Consider the following 27671-nt stretch of genomic DNA (forward strand, 5'->3'; position numbering starts at 1 on the left):
GTGCCATCTGTTATGCATATTAACAAAGATAAGAGGAAATTTTAATGTGGCCGTGATGATTTACTATTTTGATAGGATCTTTCAAATATTTCTATATATTGTTCAGCTAGAAAATTTATTTCTTCTCACTCTGGCAATTATGTGAAATTATTTTTTTTTCTTACCTTCCAGTTGTAATTACTTGATATAATGACATATAGGGTTTCATAAATCAGAAGAATACTTATGCAGATTTGGTAATTTAACATATCAAATATCACATTATGGTGAAGCAGTTATCTTAAGTATTATGAGATGATTTGAAATTTAATATTTATTACAGAAACATCATTAAGGATTCTATCCTAGTGCAAATGAAAATGTTGTATTCATGACCAATAATAGGATTTTATTATCAGTGCTATCTGTTTAATTCAAAACACACAACACTTACCTCAGGCTAAAGTAAAATTCAATCTAAACACTTAATTTTGCATTATAATAATGAAAACATTCAGAAAGTACTGTAAATATGACAAGATGGCTTAGAAATGGGTGGTAACCCACTGAAGACACTCAAGCTGTGTTGTTCCCACCATGCAGACAGAGAACTGGACAGAACATATATCCAGCATAGACTGTGGAGGCATAATAAACTGTCAGATTTTTGACAAAAATGAGAAACAATTCGAGGAACAAGACAGCAGACTGCTTAAATTCAACACCCACCAATAAACACTACATTCCTAACAATGATTGCTAGAGCCTTTAAATGTAAAACACCCCATATAAAAAATATGAAACAAACTATAACAAGAGTCAAGCAGGTACAGCAGAAACCCCAAGGATTAAACTACTGCTAGTCAATTCAATTTAGTTTATTCTTATCGAGTGCTCTTCGCTTATGTCAGACTGAATGTGACTACTCTAAAAATCAGCTTACATTGTAGATTTACTGCTAATGGCCTTTCCACAGCTCAGTTACGCATCCTCTCTGACACTTCTGCTATATTTACAACAAATAAGTATAGTTTAAAGGTAATACTGTTGCATACTAATTGCTAATTGTTAATTGTCACTGCTTTGTGTCTATAATAGCATGTCGCTGTACTTTGTATGGTACTCCTGCTGCATTTTTAATATCATAATTGAATCCAGGAAGAAAACTTTTTATACAATATTTGTGGAATAAGGACCAGACTATCAAATCAACTTTGAAAAGTTTTAGAAAGTTTCTGGATAAGAGGCTATTAACTAATCAAACAAGCATGGACTAAATTATCGTCTCTCATTTGTCAAACTTCCGATGATCTTATATTTTGTACCAGTAGAACTAACAACAAATACAGTAGTTTTAATTTTATTATTAGGTTTAGTAACAACAATTTGAACTGAAATTCAAAGCAGTAACACAATAATGCATAACCATGCAACTTTTACAAAATAATGGGATGAAAATAAAACTGTTCTTATCAAAAAAGCTCAACAGTATATTTTGTCTGTCAGCTTAAAAAGTTTAAATTGTCCCAATCAGTGACCGTACAGTTGAATTTAGCAGTTATTGAAAGCATCCTCCATTTCTCCATAACAATCTGGTTATGACAATGCACTGGCTCACTCAAAACAAACTGCAGTGTGTTATTCAGACAGCAGAAAAGATTATAGGCCTGAAACTGGACTCCATTGAGGTGAGGACCTGTATGCATCACAGGCCCGGAAACCTGCCAAAAATATAATCTAAGACTACCCTCGCCCAAGCAGCTATCTCTTTCAGTGATTACCATGAAGGTAACGCTACCGGTCATTAAAGGAAAGAACTACTAGACATATACAGTTTCCTTCCTACAACAGTCACTCTGGTTAAGCACAGCCTCTGATTCATCTCTGTCTTGTCCTAATGTCTAAACTCCTTCATCCATCTAAATTATGCTTATTTTTATTTTCTGGTTATCTTACTGGGCAGGAGTGCAATTCTACTTAAATACACGGTTTTATACATTTGTGATTTGTGCTGTGTGCAATATAAAGTATTATATTTTTCATTACTAATGTCTGTATGTAATGTTGCCATGGTGTCATGTGTTGTATATTGTGTTTTTTATCTGTATATAATGTTGTGATAGTGTCATGTATTGCATATTGTGTTTTTAATTGTATTTGTCTTTTATGTGTATGGATGGAACACTAAAAGAAAATCCAACGAACTATGTTGCCTGAGAATAAAAAGATCAAATTCAAATTAAAATAAGCATACAAATCAAAGTAAACAACAAAGTGATACATAAAAAGTTCATTGCAAAGTACAGTCAGTTTAGGATGGAACCCAACCCAGCAGCATTAAACACTAAGCTGGAAATAACTTTTAATGCGGGGTTGGTTTATCAAAGGGAACATTTATACACACACTGTATCAGCACTCACACAAATTAAACTAAAGTAGATTTTTTGGGAAGTGCAAGGAGGCTCCAGGGGAAGGATGAGAAAAATTGGTTTGATTGATTTGTGAAGGAGATTAAGTATAAAGATAGAAAGAGAGGAGTGATTGACAGGTGGCAAGGCCTAGTGGCTAAGACATCGGACACATCAAGAATGTCGATTCAATTCCTGCTTCTAACTCGTTGTGTTCTCCTAAAAAAAATCACCTAACATGTCTGTGCTCCAGTAGTTTAAGAAAATGTTTGAACAATTACGCTATAGCCTTAGAAAGGTACTGAGACTTTCTCAGGGCACACTCATCTACACATTTATATTTATGATGGGTGGAAGTCTGAGTACCATGAGAAATTGCCATTCGGACATCTGAAGTATAAAAGAACTCTCCAGAACAAATCACTGCAACACTTTATCATCAAATGACTGGATACGTCATGTCATTTTCTAACCTGCTTATCACGTGGCAGGAACAAACCCTGCACTGGATACCCGTTCATCACAGACAAACACACACATATACACCCATACACCAAACATAAAATAAGGCCACTTTAGCATCACCAGTTTACTTAACCTGCATATCTTTGGGCAGTGGGAGGAAACCTATGCAGAAATGGGGAGGACAAATTACTGGGCGAACTATAAGAGCAGGGTGCAAAGACCGAAATTGCAAAAATGTAAGATGCTTGCTACTGCATAATTTTTTATTACTACCAAAGAGTGTAATTTTTAGAGTCAAAAAAGGACAATATATGTTTTTGCAGACATTTACTTGGTTAGCCAAATAATATTTAGAATTTTAACTCAGAATCTAACAATGTATTGATAACGTAAATTATCTTGCAAAGGTCACATTCATCTTATTCTTTCATTAAAGCTTAGATCAGCCATATAGGGGTGTACTGACACTGTGAACAGGAGTTTTAAGTTAAATTATCTTGTCATTTTTTAAGGTAACTCTTCAAACTACTGTTTTCATAATATCTGATTTATTATTAAATAAATACACTCACAATACACAATAAAAAATACTGATGTACATTGATGTTGAAAACTGGTCACTTAAAAACTACACACCAAATTAATGGACAGTGTAGCAAAAATGTTTCATTAGTTTATAAAGTGAATTGTAAAGTGCTTTGAATACATAGCAACTACTGTATATATATATACAGTATAAACTGCTCTTTACTTAAAATTACATCTGAAAACGATGACTTTGAGCACAGTGACAAGTTCTCAGTGTGTTATGTCTTTTTAAGTAATGTTTATTAGGATACAAACTTTGAACAGAGTCAGATGAGAAACCATAAATGCATAATCAGACAATGAAAACACAAGATTAGCATAGACAATTTTAGAATACAATAATCAAAATAGTGTTGTATTCCTCTGGCGAAGATACTCAAAACATCAACTAAGTAAAAAAAGGTAGCAGAATAGTTAAATATGCAACAAAGAACAGTGAAGAACAAGAAGACAGGAGAAGAAATATCAACAACAACAGTAGGGAGTCTCAGTTTTAAATGTGCCTTCATAAGGCTTAAAATCACAAAGACTTAAATATTAAAAATCAAACCACAGCTCTGAGTAAGTGCGACAATTCACTAGTTTGATGTTATTGATGTGATTCATGCTTGAAGAAATCAGAGGCAAATGTTACACAGACTTTAGAGATGGTCAGTGCAAAAACAGAAAAATATGTAACAGTTAAATACATAACAGCAAAGCTGGCATTGCTAAGAGTAGTACAACAAGCTTATGGGATGCCGTTTGACCTCTGTGGAACTTAAATGATACAATATGTTATTTTTATTATTCTGTGGTATTGACAGAAACAAGTACTGCACAACTGCTTGATAATAAAAATACCACATCACTGTAAATAACCAACATGACTTTTCGATGACTCTCTGAATGAAAAATGCAGTTTCAGGATGATGGTCATCATGGACAAGTGCTGGTCAGGTCACACACAATGTTGGTCTTGTATTGTATCTCAGTCATTAAGCTTAAGCATCCCTTTGTGATTTTTCCTCTTAAGAAAGCAGTCAATCAACACAGTACTGTAAATGAAATGTTTGACTTAATGAAATGTGGCACACACATTACTAAGAATTTATTTATAGTTTTGCTAGGAAGTGCATTGGACTTCTTTGACCATTTCCATGTATTTAACAAAATGGGCTGCCCTAGGATGGTCATTAGGGATTATCTAGTATTTCTCAACTGTAAGCATCTGTGAGGTCATCATTGGAAGCTGAAGGAAGTTTCTTGGAATCGGTTGGTCTGGTCATCTCAGCTGAGCATACTGGCACTGTGACAATCACCAAGAAAAGCAGAATCATAATCTTGATAATGACCAATGACAAATGGGACTAATTTTCAGCATATTATTCCTGCACTTTAATTAAACAGTGATCTCAGTATGACAACAGTAGTAGTGGTAGTATTGGCATATGCACAGATTACTGTGAAATCTTTACCTGCATGTACTACCAACAGGAATATTTGCTCTAAAACGAATAGTTGAAATACATTATGTGAAACATCAGCAAAACAAAGAAACTTAACATAGGCATTTCCAGAATTCCATAGTAAAAGCAAAATGCACATTAAAAATCCAATTAACATACTGCATAGTGATTTCCGGCCCTGACTTAGATTAAGAGGGTTTGAGGATATTTTTTTTATGTCACACAAAGATTCACTCTTGCTCTATATACTATATATGACTGGAGAAGTATTAAAATACATACTGTACTACTGTAATATCAGAATAATCCTCCAATTCATTTACTGAATATGCTTACTCCAATTCATAATTGCTGGGGCCTAAAGTCTCTTCTGGCAGGCAGGAAGAAACACAAAAACCAACACTAGACAGAGTCCATGGAAAATGCTAAAAATATTTAGACTTTGCAAACAATGGCCAGTTTCAGCTCTGAAATAATGGCCTAACTGAACAAATATACCGCAAATATTGTGCTGATTTAGGCTTTGAATCAAACATATATTTTTTATTTTAATAACATTATACATTTATTAATGCAAAACATTCCATAAACAGAATGCAGCCCAAAATTCTTTACAAAAAAATTAAATATCAATTATCCCCCAAGAAAAAAAATAATTTAAACAACAACAAAAAATGGAAATAGATATTTCTTCAACTGTGAAACAAGTCTTTAGTTGGGTAATTGTTGTATTTACATAAACAACAGCAAAGACTTACCCAAATTATACTTTAATTATATAATTTTATTTGTCTATCCTATATACTTAAAACATATGCTAAGAAAATATGGAGACTTCAATGTCTTAGTCACATAAACATCCACCAAAATTGTAGCACCCAGTAGAAGAAATTTAATGATTACTATCATACAGATGAAGCATGGACAAGCCAATTCATTTATATATATTTTTAAAAATATATATAAATATATATTGATAAAAGGTAAATATCATTTATACATACAGAAACACACACACACACAGACGTAGCCTAAAATGACATTTGCTTGTCTGGTTGATTTGCATTTTTAATGAAGCAATACCAGCCTAATGATTTTTCTTTGCTTTTCATTTCAACTCTTTTTCAATTGCTTTTTGTGGAATCAAGCAGCAAATCAAATGTGACCTTTCATTCCTCTCATAGCTCCAATGAGAGATGCACATAAACAGAACGGAGTGGGAAGGTGCAACCTCACAAATCCTACAAATTCTAATAGTAGCTCTTGTCGTTAAGTATAAAAGACCCATTACATTTATATACTGTAAGCAATGTCACAGAGGGTGCATCAAAATTGTTCAGTACTATGGTATCTAAAGGCAGAGCCTTGTGAGTGAATAAGTAGAAAAGTTGCTTCTGGCGTTGTCCTAAAAAAATCTGTCTTCATGAGACATAAATCCGTTATTCTTTCTGATTTTATCGTAGTTACTTTTTGTAGTTACTTTTTATATTCCTAAGTCTTTACTGATACATTGCAGAAGTAAACGTCATGCTCACTTCTTATGTTTTCAGAGAGACACATAATTATGCAGATAAACACGTCACTCACCTCTTTCTCTTTGGATACGGCTTTCTCTCGCAGCGCTGTGATTTCTGTCTTCATAACCTCCAAAGCTTCCTGTTTAGTTGCAAGTTCTTCTCTTATGTTCTGCATCTGTTTTAGCTCTGCGCTTAGCTCGGATACTTTCATCTCATAATTCTGCACCTGGTTTTTTTTGGGGAAAAAAAAATTTTGTTGTTTTATTATAAAATGAATTATGCAAGAAACAGCTTTTGAAGGCTGCACATTTGTGGAGAACAAGTAACCCCTTCACTTTGAATCTCATGTAATTAGATGCTGATAAAAGAAATACATGTGTTTTTCATTTTAAGAATTGCGTGAATGGTATTAATAGTTTACCTTCCAAAAGTACACTGCTTGCTTTCCATTAAACTGAAAACTGATAAATTAATTCAACTCTTCGATACTGCTAAATAAGTAAGAATGATAAATATATTGGATGTTGTGAGAACACATGAATGACTCTGATCATTCTGTGTTTTTAGGAAGTTTTGAGGCAATACAGTCACAATATTAACAAAACTCCCGGAGTATTGCCCATTAAAATGTGTGGAGAGTTTAACAGGATTTTTCCAGGAGATGTTTAGCTTAACAGCAGTACAGATGCGGGAAACTTTAAAGAGAAGGTTACATTAAATAATAAAACATGTAATGTGCAGTTGACAATCTTGTTTTCCATAAGGGCTGCTTTATGTTTCACTTCTCATAATGGGAAAAATCCACAACTCCATACATTAGATTAGATATTCTTTTACAGTTTAAAAGTGATCAATTGACACAATTTTCAAATAAGAGAGAGTAGCATCTTGCTGATTATACAAAAAAGTGTCCTGTTCTTTATCACTAAACAAATCATTATACTAAAAGAAAATAATATTGTCATGCATTTCAGAAATGATTGGTTCTATAGCTTAATTCTTCTTTGATTGCAAAATATTAAAGACAAATCAAAACTTGTAATAGATAAATAATGCCTACTTTAAAATTAATCAAATAGAAACATGAGGAATTAAATTCTAACAGTTCAGATTTCAAATTTTTTTTTCAATACAGACACTTGTCTGAACAATGTGTTTTGAAAACTCATTTAGAACATAGGTATCCTTACCTGCAAAGATTATGAATTTTGTTCAATACTGCTTTAATTACATATGCTGTCATTTTTAAAATATTTATTAATATGTCAGTTTCTCATGTTAAATATTTATATAGAGAATACTTATATAACAACTTTTTTTTTTATTAAAAAAATTCAAATGTCTTTTCTTACCAAAGCTACTCACTGTACAATTTTATTTTAAGCAACACAAAATTGATCACAATGCAGAAAAAAGGCTAACAACTAAACAAATATCCAATTTACACATTTTTTTTTTAATCTTGCGATGATTCAGGTTGTTTATCAAAATTGCTTTGTGCCCTCAGTTCCATTTTCTAGATATCATGGCACATATAAGGAGTTACAATTATGAAACTGTAACAGTAGAGTATAAAACTTAGCCACACATGACAGATATAATCATTTTGCCTCCCGGGGAAATCGAACTTGTGAAAAGGAAAGCTGAAATTTGTTTAGTGTTTTTAATATGGTACGGTGCATTGCACTGAATTACACAAAGTCATTTCCTGCATCATGCAGTGTTTAAAATTGGGCTTCATGAACTGCTTTTTCCATATATTGTGCTGCATTCATTTTGCTTTAAGTGAAATTATTGTGTTTCTCATCATGAGAGAACAGTGAGAAACTTTACCACTGGAAACGGGATGCACCGTTTGTTGAAATGTTACTACAAACACACACATCTATGCCTTCATAAACCGTGGGCAAGTACGACTTTCTGAGCACATTACACCACCACACACAATCACGTCCTAACTGTGAGCTGCTGCTGCACAGCTACAGCCATTACGGCATCGCCATTTTATTTCCTTTTAAAGACATGTAAGACTCATGATGGAAGGTTGCCCGAGATCTTTGTGCCCACATTATTGTTCTTTTTTTACTTCTCAACTAAAGCATGTGAACGATTTCTATTATCTGTATTACTGATGCATTTGACAAAATATAATCAACTACCATCAGCCCACTGAACTCGATTAATTATTTACTTTTTTCAATTAAGATTTTCTGGCTACAAGAAAGAGAAATTTTAATATTTGTGAAATACGCAAGTCCCTAGACAAAACTTGTAATTCTACTCTTTAAATATTAAAAAAAAAAAAAAAAATACACTGATTCCATATTCTGAGTGAATGAAGGGCAATTGAATTATTAGTGTACTGAAGATAATTTGTATTTACTGGGGCACTGAGCAGGAAATATAAAGAAGTACTGTGAGATTTAAATTCTATTGCAGACCTATTGCAAGCCTATGTATATTTATCAATTTGAGTCGATGTCCTGGGGCCTCAAGTATGAATGGTGAGTAGGCACAGAAATGTTGAGTATGAACGTTTCCACGCACAAATCGCGATGTATAAAACCTAAACTTGCCGTAAAGCCACGTACATTCCCACAGTACCTCATACCCTGTCGTACGCAAGTTCTCCGCTCGGTTTTGCAGACTGGCGGCACCCAGCGTCAAAGCAATGCTACGTTTCCTGTGTGGTTTATCTTTCTTTTTCAGATCCTCATCCCTGACGCAGTTTTATAAATACACTGAAATTAAGCACATATTGTTTATATAGGCCCCTGGGGCCTCATGTATAACGGCGTGTGTAGAACTCACACTATAACATGGCGTTAGCACAAAAGCGGGAATGTACATACACACAGACAAATCCAGATGCAGGAATCTGTGCGTATGCAAACTTCCACGTTCTTCCGCAACATAAATCTGATCAGCGTGAAAAGTAACGTGCCTGCTGTCCCGCCCCAACTCCTCCCAGAATTACGCCTCTTTGAATATGCAAATCAATATAAATAGTCCTTAAGCATAGTGTTCTGTGAAAAGGCAATGGCAAAACCAATAGGAAAAATAGAACAATTTCAGTGAATACCAAGTGGAGGCAAGGAAAAACTTACTATTTGTTGGTTTAAACAGTGTTATAAGCAAAAACAGGAAGCTGATCAAGTGACATGGCGTGTACTAACTAAAGTAGTACGTTAAATGCTTTGTTTTGTATTTGATCTTCTATGCATGTGAATCACTACGTGCTTCTTAAACCGGCTTTCTTCTCTACCTCTGACAGGACACAGAATTCATTACATTCATGATATTACAGCTCTCTGAACAACTACAAAATTGAGATATATACGTGATATCATTTTCATGATGATAGGAGTTAAAGCATGTTATTAAATATGGGAACATGGTGGCACAGTGATTGTGCGCGACCTTTGATAAAATAATTTATTGCAGCAGTCCTGTCTCTTTTGAACGTACTAACCTCCAATTCCTGTCCTTCCTTTTCTTTCTCCAAATACCCAATCGCCACACAATAAGCTCTGTAATAGACGTTAAGCCATCTGTAAGCTTATAACGCAGATTCTTCAAAACTTTTAAGGAATATTGAAATATCTTCATAGTACATGTTTAATTATTCTATCCTTCACGCCAGTCCCAGTGAAGCATACAGTGTGAGGCAGGAACAATCCATGAACAGAGCGGCAGATCCTTGCTAGCGTAGCAACACCTTGTCCTTTAATTATTAACAATATCAATTATTTAAATAAAGTTAAAGTTTTACCTGTATAATATATTAAACATATTTTGCTGAATTTCATCTTAAAAATGATACTGTCATCATATGTAAATACGCGCTTTATAAAGTGGCGCAGGTTGTGCAATATTATAACTGTATCGCAAGTGTACAGTGAGGTAATTGTACTTATAAGTACAAACAGTTCTACAAGGAGCAGTTGATGGGCTGATTGATTGTGTTTAGAGCTCTTGGGATGAAACTGTTTCTGAACCGCGAGGTCCGTACAGGAAAGTTTTTGAAGTGTTTGCCGTGTGAGAAGCAGTTCAAATAGGAAGCATGTCTGAGGCAGCGTGTGCTTGATGCTGTATACCGATAATTCTCTTTCCGATCAGCTGCTCCAAATGGTGCAGTGAGAGTAATATGGAAAAAGATGATCCGCTGTGGCAACCCCTAACGGGAGCAGCTCAAAGAAGAAGAAAAAGGTGCAGTGAGAATAACAGCGCTAAAGCAGCTATGGTATTTATAATAGTTTCATCAGTCTGTGGACCATTATATTGTTACAGGTTAATTACAATCAGATGCATTAAACTAATAAACAATATGCGGTTAATTTCAGTGTATTTATAAAGCCGCGTCAGGGATGGGATCTGAAAAAGAAAGATAAACCACACAGGAACAGTAACATTGCTTTGATGCTGGGTGCTGCCAGTCTGCAAAACCGAGCTGAGAACTTGCGTACGACAAGGTATGAGGTACTGTGAAAATGTGCAGGGCTTTGCGTCAAGTTTAGGTTTTATACATCGTGATTTGAATGTGGAAACGTTCGTACGCAACATTTCTGTGCGTACGCACCGTGTATACATGAGAGGCCCCATGTCTTTATGGCCTATATATTTGCTTCCCAGTAACACAACTGAAAGTTAAGTAGTGCCATGTCCAATGTAGCAAGCACTTTAAGACAGAGAAGCTCTTACCTGTTGCACATCTACATGACAACCACTCTTTTCCACCTTCTCAAACACACACAGTATTTAATGCTTGAAAAATGTTTTGGATTAAACATTTAGAGACTTATACTTTGATAATGTTTTTCCATCATACAAGCAATTAAGTCTCAAATTTAAGTTCTCATCAACACCATTTTTCCACTACTTTCAAGCTAGAAACTTTGTTAAAATAAACCTGCCCAATTTTCTTCACCTTCCACATTTTCTATTTCAGTAGAAATCTTGATCAGTCTAGAAGACTCCGGTAGCATCTCCACAATTTATAAAAACATTTTAAAGTCCCTTCCTTTCAAAGACCTCAGGGCACAACGGGGAAAAGAACTTTCACTGAACATTTCACAAAAGGAGTGGGAGACAGCCATGCACAGAATACAACCTAGCTCTATATACCCAAAGTACTCAATTATTCAACTTAAAAACTTCTAGTGAGCACATTGTCTTTGATTCAAACTGTCCAAATCGTTCCCAGGGCAAGATTCAACGTTTGAATTGTTGTAATTCAGCTTTATTTGAGGGTTTTCTAGCATGAACCGCCTTTTTAAGGTCATGCCATTGCATCTCAATTGGATTCAGGTCAGGACTTTGACTAGGCCACTCCAAAGTCTTCATTTTGTTTTTCTTCAGCCATTCAGAGGTGGATTTGCTGGTGTGTTTTGGGTCATTGTCCTGTTGCAGCACCCAAGATCGCTTCAGCTTGAGTTGACGAACAAATGGCCGGACATTCTCCTTCAGGATTTTTTGGTAGACAGTAGAATTCATGGTTCCATCTATCACAGCAAGCCTTCCAGGTCCTGAAGCAGCAAAACAACCCCAGACCATCACACTACCACCACCATATTTTACTGTTGGTATGATGTTCTTTTTCTGAAATGCTGTGTTCCTTTTACGCCAGATGTAACGGGACATTTGCCTTCCAAAAAGTTCAACTTTTGTCTCATCAGTCCACAAGGTATTTTCTCAAAAGTCTTGGCAATCATTGAGATGTTTCTTAGCAAAATTGAGACGAGCCCTAATGTTCTTTATGCTTAACAGTGGTTTGCGTCTTGGAAATCTGCCATGCAGGCCGTTTTTGCCCAGTCTCTTTCTTATGGTGGAGTCGTGAACATTGACCTTAATTGAGGCAAGTGAGGCCTGCAGTTCTTTAGACGTTGTCCTGGGGTCTTTTGTGACCTCTCGGATGAGTCGTCTCTGCGCTCTTGGGGTAATTTTGGTCGGCCGGCCACTCCTGGGAAGGTTCACCACTGTTCCATGTTTTTGCCATTTGTGGATAATGGCTCTCACTGTGGTTCGCTGGAGTCCCAAAACTTTAGAAATGGCTTTATAACCTTTACCAGACTGATAGATCTCAATGACTTCTGTTCTCATTTGTTCCTGAATTTCTTTGGATCTTGGCATGATGTCTAGCTTTTGAAGTGCTTTTGGTCTACTTCTCTGTGTCAGGCAGCTCCTATTTAAGTGATTTCTTGATTAAAACAGGTGTGGCAGTAATCAGGCCTGGGGGTGGCTACGGAAATTGAACTCAGGTGTGATACACCACAGTTAGGTTATTTTTTAACCTACGTCCATGTAGGTTTGGATTTTTTTTCTCCCTAAATAATAAAAACCATCATTTAAAAACTGCATTTTGTGTTTACTTGTGTTATATTTGACTAATGGTTAAATGTGTTTGATGATCAGAAACATTTTGTGTGACAAACATGCAAAAGAATAAGAAATCGGGAAGGGAGCAAATAGTTTTTCACCCCACTGTATTAGAATAGGCCACTATATCGGGGAAAAGGATACTCTTCCTTCCTCGAGGCTTCAAAGATTTGCTTTGCTGGCTGTCTCTTCTTTCTTTCTTCCGAGTAGGGGATGGATTTTGATTCTGTTAAGTTTGTTTTGATTGCATTTATTGTTATTTGCTTTGAATGTAAGTGAATACAACAAAAAAAATCTTTAAAAAATGTATAAAGCAAATTGAAATGTTTGGTGACTACATTAAGTCATCTTTCTGTGACACAGCATATTGTTTATATATGTTCTATGGTTCGGGGTGACAAGAAAAGTGAAATATTGTGGGCTATCTGTAAACATTAAGGGTATTCATTACTCATCAACAACTTCAAGTTCTTTGTGTGGTGGCTTTATTACAGAAAACAAAAAGCTGCATGTGGAAACTGAACTCTAATTCAAAAGTTATGATTTTTTTTTTTTTGGACTAGTGGGGTTGTCTAATGCTTAATATGTTGGGCTATTAGTTAGAGAGATTGTTGACTCACTGAATGACAATAAGCCAATCACTTTACCTTCCTGCGTTTTAATTGTAATATCTACAGTGGAGTTCAAGTGTTTGGAAGCACCCAAAAATGTTCAAGTTTTTGATAGAAATGTATACTGTTTTTCATGAAGATACTATTAAATTACAGCCAAGACATTACTTGTGATGCTAATTGCTATTATTATTTGAAATGTATGATTTTTAATTTATTACTCACATATAACTTGCAAGGCTTATTCAGCTTTTTTTTTGTGAAACATTTGTAATTGCATTAGCACCACTTGCTCAATAACGCAAGTAAATTTTGTTTCCTTGGGTTGCAAGGTACTGGCACTCCTAAAGTTCAGTTCTGAGCTAAAAAATTATCTTAATGAAACAGCTTTCTCAAGACACATGTCACTTATTTCTTTTTTTTGGTTGCAGAATGAAGATTATTTTAGGTGAATGATAGCCAAGAAACTGAAGATTTCACACAAAGGTGTCTCTTACTGTATTGAGCAAAGAGGGCAAACTGGATCTAACCGAGTTAGAAAAAGAAAGGGAGGTCCAGAGACGCAGCAGTATTAAAAGGATAAGAACATCAGAATCTGTACGTTGATAAACATATGCCCTACAGACCCTTAGTTGGCTTTTTCTCAAAATGCATGCCAAATACCAGTGTCACCTGCAACAGTAAAAAGATGACTGCAGGACACTGGCCATAACACACTTTTCCAGTCATCTTATATTCTGATGTCTGTGTTCATTTGTCCATTTCAACCTTTAGTATTTATTTTCTAGTTTCAGACATGGCCTTTTCATTGAAAACTACCTCAAATGCCAGCATCCTCGAATGGCTGTTTCACTGTTGTAGGTGACACTGGTATCTGGCGTGTACTGCTTAATAAAGAAACTGAGAACCTGCAAGGTGTCTGCATACCCTGATGTACTTATCCTTTTATGCAGTCGTGTAACTGAGCCTTCTGCTTGTTTTTCTACCCTGGTTAGATCCAGTTTGCCCTCTTCTCTCAAGACAGTAGTCAATACATTGGTATGAAATTGTCTTTTTCCAAGCAATTTGTCACATGGAAAAACATTTATTTTGTAAAACAAAATAAGACTGACATATTTCTTGAGAAAGCTGTTTTGTTTAGGCAAGTTTTGAATGCTTGCAACTCAGGTGAACAGAATAGCCAGATTTTAAACAGTTATATTTTCATGCTGAAAGTTTTGGATATAGCTTTGTGGTAATTTATGTCTTAATGTAATTGAAATTTATTTCCTTCCTGAGTCATCCTGAGTTGCTTTTAGTATGAATGACCCTACACAAATGAAATTGACTTTGTTTTGTTTTGTTTTTTTAACCGCATTACTGCAATTATCCTTTAGGGTACAGCATGGGTACTTGACGTCAGTAAAGCAGAATTCAACAACAAAACTTGAGCTATAACTTAAAAAAATAATAATCAAAATACATTATGCTAAATAAAACTTGAAATAAAACTACTAAATACAAATGACTGTTAAGTCAGTGATGGTAAAAATAATGATTGTCATGATACGTGCCAAACTTGTCTAAAATGTCTTCAAATCTTAAACGCTTACCCTAAAGACTTGAGTATACAATGTTAAGTGACATATATCAGGGGCCTAGGCTTAGAATAAGGGCACCGTATATCTTAAATGTTATTCTGCCTGAAAGCTGGAAGAGGACCAGGAGATGAAACAGTAAAAAAAAACAGAAACCAGTGGAAACCTAGAAGATGAAAGGTATTACTTCAAAGCCTAATTGCTAATCAGAAATTAATGCAGAGGGAAAACCAAAATCTCAGAAACCAAATATTTGTGAAAGAGAGATATTTGCACAATGTTTCTCTGAATTTTGATCCAAATCACAGATAAGAATGATTCGTTGTGCCAGTACTGAAGGGTTTGTGCTGATGACATAAGACATGGTGCCACTTCAAATCACATTCCTTCACAACCAGGAGTAGCATACCCATAATGGGATTGATAACACAGCAATGCCCATATGCAAAATAAAGTAATGTTGTGGCACTGGCCATTTGACCTTAAAAAATTCAGTATGTGCAATACGTGTTGTGCTGAGGAGAAACAAACTAAATTGGTTTCAGCATTCATAGTGAAATGTAGCTGATAGCTGAGGGAAGAGGCTGAAGAATGCGTGGTTGGAGGTGGGGTTAGATAATATGAAAAGTACGGGTCTGATCCCAATGGAGAGAAAAACTGGTAATCTGTAAGCTAGGTAAAACTGGAAATGGTGTGTCATGATTTGTGCAAAATTTGGTGAAAATGTCCTCAAATTCCATCTTCACCTCTGTATTACATCCATGATAAAAATGAATATTTCAGATGGTTTGCTGGTATACTGACAGTGGCTTTGTTTAGTAGTGACAATTTAATCTATTTGGCTTTAGCCTTCTTTAAAGAGGGGCTTGAGTGGGTGGAATGAAGTCATTCTCGGAATACAGTTCCAGTTATTTAAACTAGGGGGAATAAGCCTGTGAACTATTCATCATTACTAGTGTTACTGTGTATACTGGATAGTGCACATTCAACACAGTTTTCCATTATCCTCTTAAACAATTTTTTTTTTTTTAAGTTCAGTTAGGGAGTTTCATAATTACTGAACAGCTGGAGTAATATAATGACATAGCCCATTCCCCCATTTCTATTTTTTTATAGTAGTGTAAAAACATACAGTATAAAAAATTAGTAAATGGACCTAAAATAACAAAACTAAAAAAATCCAGCCTTGTTACAACTTCTTCATTTTTCTGCTTTAAGTGTTTCAATAATGTTGGTTCTTTAATTGTATTATTAAAAAGTCTATTTCCTTATCCCTGCAAGTTTTTCTGACCTGATTAACTTCTGAGTGTGTGAAGCTGTGCAAAGAACCTTTTCTACTCACTGATTTATTTGGGGCTTGGAGGTTTATAACAGCCCAGAGTTTCTACATGGCAGCAAAGACCCACAACTTTTAGAGAGTTTTCTAAGTGTTTTATATTCATAAAAAGGCAGAATAACCAATAGGAAAAGAAATACCCCACAGACTGTGTCCTTGACACTCTTCACGGCAACAGGCTCGCAACAGATTTCTTGGTACTGAAGCTGCTCTGAATTCTTGGCAGGAACAGATAAAATATATCTTTCTCAGCTTTCTTTGTAATCAAGTCTTCTCTAGGAGTGGGGAATTAAAGAGATTTCAAAGTGCAGCCAGTTTCAAAGGCTCAGCTCTGAAATGAATAAAAATTACTAAATAAAAAGCATCAAACCTACCACAGGTACACGTTTTTAACTCCCTAGGCAGAAACAACAGCTTGTACTATAACTTGTGGTACAGATATTTGATCCTGGCTGTTTTAGCTTAATTCCTAATGGAGTTTACAGTCACTTTTATTCATTCTACCTGTTTTTAAAGTACTTGTAATACTTTTTAATTTACAATACTATATGAGAGTTGATCATGGGTTTAATAACAATGGTAATAAATGCCTTCAAATCCTAAAGAAACAGATCCTATGACTTCGATAAAGAGCAAACATATAGTAATTAAATGAAGAATTCTACATGTAGGCAACACATTTGAGTTAAATGGCTACTCTGAATGAGCATCTGTGTTTTGCATCATTTTTAAAAACATGTGGCAACAGGTTTCTACGTTAACATAACTATTTCAGCTGGCAGCATGCTGTCACTTCGTTCAGCTGATAAACATCATGTAGAACTCTTTAGCGTTATGTTTACCATAGAAAAACAAGTCCAAAACTTAGATTTTTTTTTTTCCAGAAGAAGAAGAAATGTTATTACTTGTACAAGAATCATGTACATACCAACATGTCAACATAAATACAGTAGGAAAGGTATATCTACTGTCCACTGCTGCAGATTTAGTACACGTCCTTTGTGTGAAATATTTTGAGACAGTCACCAATGCACAGCTCCATGTTACAATTGGGACAGTACAAGCGTGTTTCTTGCAAAATTTTCTTATAACATTTTCTGTTGCTAGAACATGAGAGAGTAGTATGTCAATGCCTGATCCACAAAACTGAAACGTTATAAATAGCACTTAGGGGCTAACGTCTTATTTGTCTTTCTACTTGATCGCATTCTTTTTGCTATGCACCTACTTGCACCAAGCTGAACCTTCAAGTGACCAAATTCACCTGTAATATCGTGGCAATTCGGTTTTACTAATTGTGTCAATGTCTGATGACCAATTCACATTATCATCACTGTCTCTTGATTCAACTAATGGCTCAGTTTCAGTTTGTTCCAAAACTGAATTTACAACTTCTTGTTTACAAACCTTTGTCTTTTAATTGAAGGCAACTTCCCACTCATGAATATTGATGAGTTACTGTAGAGTGGCAAACCACATAGAAATATTCATAATTTTTTTGCAGAATAATGTTTTTTTTATCTAATACTGTCTCGAGAGTTACTTAAGCTTAACATAGTAAAGTGGATCATTAAACATTACCCCAAATTTGAGTCGGGCTTAACTGTACTTGCATAGAATTCCGACCCTGAGTCATACTCGGGGTTAATGCCAAGGAGGCTAATAGAATTGCATGAAAACAGACAGTCATAAATGAAATATTGCTACTGCATATACACAGCAAAGCCAGGCTCATTATGTATATGTCTTCTCAAGTGTACCTTCTAGCACTAAAGCATATTAAAGGAGTATGGTCATCTCCCTTTCATGTGGGAGCTTCATATAAATCATCAGAGAAGAGAAGACCAGTAACATCAATGGTTTATAACTAAACTGGTGGGGAAAGTCAGATCCCAACAATTAATGTGATGGCTGGGGCTGGCTCATACCATCATGTTGATTCTTTAAATCTAAATTATTTCTTTCTTTATTTTTTGATAGAGCAAATTTTGAATTAGAATATCACTTATCTGAATGACAATCATCTTCATCTATTATCCATCTTCTAAATTGATTTTTTTACATAATACTTTATACTTCAAAGTACAGTAGCGATAACCTTGTGGACAATAATTTAATTATAGCCCTAGATTTTGTTTCATATAAACTGGATGATCTCAGGCCTGTTTGATTGGCCAAACTATTTGATTAACTGAACCAATCTTCGCTCCAATTAGTTATAATATAATCAAAGCTCTGTAGTATTCAAATTTTTAATTAACTGGACTCTTTTAGTGAATATCTCTTTTTGGTTATTTTCAATCCCTATAACTTTATATGAAAGTTTTCACTTAAACAAAAAAATGGCTAATGATCAATCATAATAATCTTACTTTTTAACTATCTATTCTAAACTCATTCTTAATAATAAGAACAAGCATAATGAAAGTATTAAAACAAATTTGGCAAACAATGGAAATATTGCAAAAGAGATGATGTGGTTTTCCTAGTTTGTAAGACTAGATAAAAATGAAAGTCTGCATATCTGTGATACCCCACAGCTAGTGGTATTGGCCACAGCAAGCATTGCAGTTGTTTACCAGCAAAAGAAATATAATGGAAAGTGAAAAAGACTTATTGGATAGTCTAAAAAAAGATCAACCTACTACCTACATTCAGTACAGTAATAATGATCTATGCAGCTTCTGTTAGCTAAAAAATACGTAGTAGCTTTGCTTAAACAAAAGATAAAGATATTTGATTAAAATGCTATTATGTTCATCACAAGCATTTGTTCTTTCAGATTTGCAAAACAGAATTGTCATCCTCCAACGCAGAATAGAGCATGTCTTAATCTCCCATACATAGTATTGCCTTTTCCTAAGAGTCCAGACTAATAATTTACTACTCTATACACATCTTCCTGTACAGTAAAACCATTTTTGAGTATTCAGACATATGCCTATGTTTATTATATCATGGGTTTTCAGACTGCTGGGGTCAGATTGTGCAACAAAGAGGCATAGAGAGTAGGCTAAGGAATTAGCAGAGGATATATTTGATGGAAATCAATACTAGTGAAGAAAGATCAATGGTGGGCAAAACAGTATGGCTAAGGGTAGTAGTAATTACTTGGTGATCATGGCACCACACAGTGGTTATGTGTAATATGTTGATTATGAAGAATTTAACTGTTCTCTGTGCAAGTGACAATAACAATGCACAACAATGTTTTTCAAACATTATAATAGCAACAAGCTGAATACAACTCTAAAATAAAAACGTTAGATTGACAAATTTGCAGAAACATTAAAAGAATTTTTTTGAATTTAGTATATTTAATTGTTTAAATAGACTGACACATTGCATTAGATATTTTTTATCTTCAACAGTAGTGGACTCCACTTGCCTTGATGCCACTTTTTCATAGTTACAGTGTCCTTGTAAAACCTTTCACCGGGTTCGTCATTCCCAGCATTCAAGCAAGCAATTTTTAATGTGTTACTAATTTTACTTTACACTTTAACTTTGACTAATTTACTCATAAGTGTTTCCAATACTTTGAAGCCAGTCTGGTTCAAATGTAACCCATTACGGCAAAACAGGTGCTCCAAAAGGAGTCCCAATGCCCCATGAACTAATACTCCTCAACCCTAAATCAACATTTGAGCCACACGTGAAGTCTTGTAATCCTCTCTGTCTCTCAATCTCATACTGCAATTGCCTTTAGGATTAATACAGTTTCTATCTATCTATCTATCGTAGGAGGCCCACGGGATGTACTGGCATCCCAGCAGGAAGTCAGAAAGGCCCCTTACCTGGACGGGAGGCTACGAGCAAACAGAAAGTTGACCTAGCCAAGAGAGTGAAGGATGGTGCACCCAGACAAGACTGCCATAAGGGATAGATCGACATCTCAGCTGAAGAAGATTCCCCACTGGGGCAGGAAACTTCAAACAAGTGGACAGGTGTCTTGACCTGAAGTGTACCTCATACCTTCCCTGGCTGGGAGAAAAGAAGAAGACAGGGAAGGACTGTTGCAGAAGGGTATTTAATTCCCCAGGCATTAGATGGCAGCAGCCTTCCATTATCGTGACCATTCTGGAACAAGCAGGGAATACCGGGAGCTGTAGTTCAGAACAAGAAGACTCCTGCTGGGGTCTGTTGGTGCTGCAAGAGGGTGCTGTAGGGAGATGCGCTCCCTAATTCATAGGACTTCCGTATGACCCAGAATTATTTCCTTTGGGCAATTGCCCTAGCACCGGAAGTGCTACCAGGTGCCCAATAAAAGGGACTGTACTCCTTTGTCCAGGCGCGTCAGAGCTGGGAGGAAGGAAGGCAACACTCAATGGGAGGAGGGTAGTGTAGTGGTGAGGAGAGAGGTGATTTATGGAGAAAGTATTGGGAAGAGAGATAGTGATAGAGAAAGCATGTGCTTGTGATTTTGCTGTTTGTGGAGGTACTTTGTGTAATAAACACATCTTTTATGTGAACTTGGGACTCTGTGGGTGATTGTGTTTGGGGCTTGCTGGATGTACGATTCCATCACAGACAGACTGACTGACTATCTATCTATCTTGGACTTGCATGTGGCACAGGCAGAATTTTGAGGAAGACCACCTTTTCAGTTCTGCTCTCAACTTCACACCTAACTCTTTAATTTTGGACTGCAGAACTAATTTGCATTTCCCCATGGGATTAATAAAGTCTTATCCTACCTTAACAGCCTTCTTTTACGTATGTCATTTGCTCCAAGATGAACAATGACAGCTTAATTCGCCCCCACTTAGGCCAAGAGCCTACCCACCCTTTCAGGGAGGACTCCCACCCAGGCACCCAGAAGGCAACACAATGTGCAAAACTCTCCGTCTTTGTAGTAGACCCAAGTCTAAATCTCCCCCACTATCACAACTTCTCTCTTTCTGGGGACTGGTTTTGAGGTTACCCTTTGGGGCTTCTCAAACCTGCTTAGCAACTCAGGAGTTATCAGTGTCACTGTCCAGTGCCACAAGTTCCCGACAACGGTTTAAACCTTCCATAATTTGATGCCCGTGGATAAATTACACCCTTTTTCTTGTGCCTTTGTCCAACTGTGACCCACCTATCTCTATCCTTCATTTGACATACTGATTGCATACCATATTCATAAAGGACACCTGGGCCAGATCTACCAATTTTCTACTACAACACAGGCCAGCCACCTCCCCCCTTAAATTTAGTGAACCTGAACTCATATTGCTGGATCAGCTGGCATCTTCTGCAGACGTAGCGTTCAAGGAGGACTGACTCATCCAAGGCACCCTCCAGAAAGTCTAACGTCAAACAGGACTTGTGTTATACTGGCCTAATTTTTTTAAATTTGGATTTGGACTACTTATAGTAACACTAAAACACTACAATAGTCAGTCATTAGATTAGATAATACTTTATTTGTTCCAATGGTGAAATCAAAACTGCGCAGAAGTACAAGAATAGTATAAATATTGTAATAAAAAACAACCCCCCTTCCCTAAACACACATAAGGTCTTCTGGCTTAGATAATAAGAGACCCTAACCAAATGTATTAAAAATATAATAACATTTTAACTGTTGTCTAAAGTATTAATTAATCTTGGGTAAATTCATCTGCTAAATAAGCATAAACAGAAATAATAACTGACAGGCGCCACCCCATCCAGTGTTTTTCCTCTGCCTAGTACATGATGCTGCTGGGATAGACCTCAGCCCCTACAACCCCAAAAGGTTTGCTAAAAGATGGAAAGAAAAAGAAAAAAGACAAGAAAATTTGAGCCACTTAATTAGCCAGAGCAAATTATTGTTTAGTTGGGCCCTGTGCAGAAGATAGGTTTCTGTTTTTACATATACGAGGTGTGGCAGAAAAGTAATGAGACTGATTTTTTATTTACCAAAGTTTTTATTTTTTTCAAACATCAATGTTATCCCCTTCAAAGTAGTTCCTTTGGGCAGCTACACACCGATGGAAACGTTGTTCCCACTGTTGGTAGCAGCGCTGGAAGTCTTCAACCGGTATGGTCTTCAGCATGTCCGTTACACTCTTTTGGATGTTTTCGAAAGTCCCGAAATGACATCCTTTGAGGACATTATTCAGTTTAGGAAAAAGGAAAAAGTCACACGGACTGAGGTCAAGTGAATAAGGGGGCTGGGGAACCACAGGAATGCGTTTTTTCGATTGTCCTTCTGCTCAATTGTGAGGTTTTTCTGCACCATTTTGGCACAGACCTTTCGCATGTGCAAATGTTCAGTCAAAATTTGATGAACGGTAAATCTGTTCAAATTTAATTGTTCACTCAACATTCTTAATGTTAAACGTCGGTCTGATCTGACAAGAGTGTTCACACGTTCGATGTTTTCATTGGTTTTCGAAGTTGAAGGCCTCCCTGAAAAACTTGAGCTCGGGATAAAGAATGTTTCCCATAGGCCTGTTTTAACTTTTCAAATGTCACACTTGCCGTTTAATGGCACAACGTTGCTCCAAATTCCGCTGTTCCATTTTGCGTGACGCACAACCAAAAACACAACTTTGCTAACAGCAGTCACAAAAATCACGTAGTTAACGGAAGGAGTTGAAACTCGCACTGAGCTATGGGAGGGTACTGATACACGTGCTCTATCAAGGACAACAGCGCAGCGCTGCCAGATCGCTTGCAGTGTTGCCAGTCTCATTACTTTTCTGCCACACCTCGTATATTTAAAGCTGTGTGTTGCCACTCTTTATCTGAATCTTTGATTTAAAAAAAAAAAAAAAAAGAAAAATGACCTTGCTTTGGCATTTTATTCCAGGCTTAAGAAAACTAAAAAGTATAAGGAATTTCACCTGCAATATGCATTACTGGAGGGAACACAGGAGCATTTAATTACTACGAGACATTTTCATTCAGGAAATGTGACAACAATATCATATGTCATAATTACAAAATTCCTGTCACAGGTAGATGGCTGGGCGTACTACAAATTCCCAATTGTGTCTTGGTATCAAATCATATAGAATAAAGATATTAAACAAAGGTCCATAAGAGCAAGCACACAAGATGTTACCTTTTAAATAAAATATAGTAAAATGTGCTCAAACAAAGGAAATTCCACTTTCATGTCAGACAGACTGAGGTGCAACCAGCTAATAATCTCCAGGCATCCACACATTTAAAACAATGCCTTTCTTAGATCATCTCCTGGTCTTGGCACTGACAGCACTTTTGTTCAGCCTCATTGTCAAAAAGGTTGGATAAGAGTAAAGCAGTTGGAGAAACATCAACCAAACCCAGCATGTCTCTTCTCTAGTAATAGACATATTGATATTCTCGTCACATATATTGTTACTCTGTTTTAAAACACACAGGAAAGCAATTTATTGAGTAATTATGGTCACAGAATGCTGTAAAACCCTTTCAGCAAAAGTAAAACATTAAAAAAATGGATCAAATAATATTTAGAAAATTAAACATTTTCTTTACTTTAAAATATAATAGGTTTGTTTATTTTAATTACATCTTTCTTAAGATGTGCTCAACGGTACATCACCTGCTTAATATACTTTACTACTTCTATATAATTTTAGATGTTTAAATAGTTCAAAGGCAGGCATTTATGTGGTGCACTAAATGTTCTGGTCGACAAAGACCTACATGCACATGCAAATAATACTGATAAATTGAACGATTATCTACACTAAACTGTACCATCTTGTGTGCGAGACTGAGATCACACTAACTGCTGTTTGAGTTGTTAAGAAAACCTTTCTTCCCCTAGCACATAAAGTAACACATTCATTCAGCATTAATTATAGAACATGTCAAACCACATTTCAGTCAAAGCTCTCCCCACGTCTCTAGAGCATTCTTAATGACAGTAATTACAAGTCATAAAAAGAATCATCTAAAATTAACATTTCTCTCATGTCTTGATAAGAAAATGTAAATAGCTGCACAGTACAGATGTTTTGATTAGGAAAAATTTACACGTCTTTTTTGTTTCAATGTGTGTCATAGCTAACAATGATAACTTGACAAAAGTGCCAGATGTTTAATTTCTCCAAGGACTGAATTACAGCAAAGATTAAAAAGGTGTGAACCTGTTTAACATTTTTTGGCCCAGCCATTGGCATCCATCATCATATAGAACCCTGCAGAAATATCAGTAATTATTAGAAGGATTTAATAGTTTTCACAGCAAAATATGCAAATACAAGAGTTCATTTATTTGAATAAAATTAATGTAATCAGTTTATTATTGCCATTAATGATGCTGTGCAAAGCTTTCACTTAAAAATACGTATAGCTACACAAACAGATGAAAACAAAAAGGTGTTCTCTAATAATAAAAAATATACAGTATATTAAAAAGCACAGTTTAAACTACAGTTGTTTCATGAATAATTCCTGGAGGCCCTGTCTGACAAAAAAGAAATATAAACTAGAAACCTACAAGCACACTATTTGAAAAAAATGTGAATGCCTGTCAAAAATTAATTAAGAAATCAATCCACTAATTTTTTAAGGGTAGCAGAACATCTATGCCCACTCTACCAGCACTGGATACCAGTTCACTGCACTCAGTTCCCATACATTCTCACCCCTGCATGTCTATGAGATATGAGAGGAATACTGGCACCTGGGCCCTTGAACTAGACTAAGCTATAATGGGTGGATGTGCTTTATTCAAGCATATTGTTTTGTTCTTACACTACTTTATTGTTGTTTTTTGGTAATGGTAAGTTCTTCCTTTGGTGATTTTGAAAAAATAATAGGCAAGAGCAAAGAAATAAATTATAGAATCATAGATTTTAATGGTGCTGACAGGTTGCATCAGCCTGATGATTAGTCACCAAAATATGAGTTGGCATTCCATCATTCAAATGAGTAGCTTAAGTCTCAGCACCAGGGGTGCCTATAAAAACGGAAAACCTGCCAAAATTGCTTGAATTTCAACTGGGGCAGAAACAGCAAGTTGTTCTTCTAAAGATGGTGAGCTGGCGTCAGCACTGGTGAGCACTGGCGCAGAACTACAACATAATGCTGTGCTAACATTATAAAGAGAATATGAGGTCACAGTGTTTTACATTACAGTAGATACACTTTATTAATCCCAAACAGAAATTTTGATGCATAATTTAAATTTCTCTCAAATTCAACATGTGAACTCTGGAATGTTCGAAGTCAGAATCGTTCAAAGTGCGAGGCACCACTGTACTTGCACTTTTTGCATATTTTCTTCTTTTGTTTGTCTGCAGCCGCTAGAATGCCAAATGGAATTAAATCAGATGACTGATTTCATGCCACATGGTTTACTGGGCAGCCTGCCTACTAATTTAAATGGCAGAAGCCACACTGATCTGCAAGGACCAGCAGCAATGATGATGATGATGAGTCTCAGGGGACAAAATGCAGTTTCAGTTAAGTATTAAAGAGGGTGAAAGAAAGAACGCTTCATAAAAGCGAAAGGGCAACCTCGAGTAATTATACATCTAATATCTAACACAACTGTTTATATATATAGTATTTATTCACATGCATCATTTTTTGCAGCAGCTTTGCCACAATTTGCTTCCAGGTACAGGAACTTGAGACTCAGACAAGCCTTGATCAGTATCTTAGTCCTGCTTTAATCAGCAATGGTGAATATGACTGGATGCTTTTTCCTTTTCACTGACAGGGACATGGAAGTTCTTGGGTTATACTACACATTTCCAGTGACCTAAGCTTATGAAGTTGATAATTACTGAAGAGCCTACACTTTGCTTACTGTTGAATATACTCTTTTACATTTGTACTATATGTACCGGGCATTGCTTAGGTTTCTGGTTTGTAATACATGTTTAGTCCTCTTCTCTATTTAATGTAACTTTCTGGTTCTTTCATTCTAATTTTTTCGATTTTTCTGCATGTGTGTTCTTTTTTTTCTTTTTCTGTGTACTTTTAAAAAAATTCCTGAGTGCTTGCTGCAATTTCTATTGTTCACAGCTCTCCTCTTTTGGGGTTTTCTGAAGTGCTGCATTATACTTTGTTTTTACTTTTATTACTAAAATTATCTTCAGTTATTAATGAAATAATTGTGAGGTCTTTGATGGTGCTTTTTTATGAACACTACCATGTTGAGTTGCCACTATTATGATGTGATGTCGGTTGCTAAGGAGTGTCTCTCCAGAAATACCATGATTAACGTAATCAACACAAATTATAAAAGTGTTGTATCAGACATGACATTATTCGAGAGCATGGATATCTCTTTTTAGTTCTTGTAGTTTAGATTCCCTAGTTTCCCACTCTTTGGATTGACGAGAATGAGTCAAACCAGTTGAAGAACTGGTTCAGTTCATTAGCTCTGTTCTTGTTCCATTCATCTGCAGGTTTTACGGCCTGCTTGTAGCCAGTGATAATCCTCACCCCATTTCACACATTCTTCATGATGTTCTGAGCTAACTTGTATTCAAGTTTGTTTCTGTAGTGGGCTTTTCCATTACAGAGCTTATTCTTCAGTTACAACTGCACCTGTTTGATTTCCTCCTTATCTCCAAACCTCAAGGACCTCTTACTCAGTAGGAATTTAAGTTCTTTTGTGATCCACGGATTGTTGTTAGAGAAACAGCACACTATCTTTGGAGGAAGTGTATTATCCATGCAAAATGGGATGTAGTCTGTGAGGCAGTGGCAGAGTCCCTCAATGTACACACCATGTGACTCACAAAGCATTTTCCAGTCAGTTTTCTTAAAGGCATCCTTCTCAGCCTTCATCATGACTGGTAGACAGTGGACAATGGGTTTATATGCGGGTATAAGCTGAATTAAATTATGGTCAGATCTGCCCAAAGGTGGCATAGTAACAAAGTTCTATGCCTCTTTAACTCTGGCATATAACAAGTCCAGGGGCCTGTTTTACCTTGTTGTACAGTCTACAAACTTGTAAAAATTGGTAAAGGTGGAGGAATGTAAAATATGGTTCAAGTCTCCAGAATCTGGAAAGTAAGTACTGGGTGGCCAGTAGTGAGCTTGCCTATCACAGAATATATTGTGTCTGTTGCGATTGCCACATCACCCAAGGGGTGACAATCTATGGTAGAAAACACTCAGAAAGTGCCAATTAAAACTTGATAAATGATTTTAACCTGCATGTTTATGAATGAGGGGAATTACCAAAAAACACATTAAATGGACCTTGATCCCAAATTGTATGCTCTTTTTGTTTTAGATTATTTAAAAGGTAGTGTGGCTGAAAAGACTCTCCAAAATCAACAAAGCTGAAAGGAAGGAAAATGCTATATAACATGCAGGTCACAGAACAGTTAGTTTAAACTTCCTGTGTAATGAAGACAATCCTTAAGATGGTCATAAAATAATCAAGATAACACTGTCTACTATATGATTTTAATGGA

General features: G+C 35.9%; 1 protein-coding gene across 3 annotated transcripts in view; it reads right to left on the reverse strand.

Moving 5' to 3' along the window:
- LOC120530174 (putative leucine-rich repeat-containing protein DDB_G0290503) overlaps window positions 1–27671 on the reverse strand; it is a 419164-nt gene that overhangs the window by 94351 nt on the left and 297142 nt on the right. For 2 of the 3 annotated variants that reach the window (XM_039754405.1, XM_039754404.1), the window contains one exon: window positions 6477–6632. In XM_039754405.1, the coding sequence (XP_039610339.1) occupies window positions 6477–6632 (156 nt within the window). Of the gene's footprint in view, window positions 1–4692; window positions 4730–6476; window positions 6633–27671 lie in introns of those variants that run through there. The other variant, XM_039754406.1, reaches the window with a different exon arrangement.

Source organism: Polypterus senegalus, chromosome 5 (assembly GCF_016835505.1).
Source record: "Polypterus senegalus isolate Bchr_013 chromosome 5, ASM1683550v1, whole genome shotgun sequence".
NCBI classification, from domain to species: Eukaryota; Metazoa; Chordata; class Cladistia; order Polypteriformes; family Polypteridae; genus Polypterus; species Polypterus senegalus.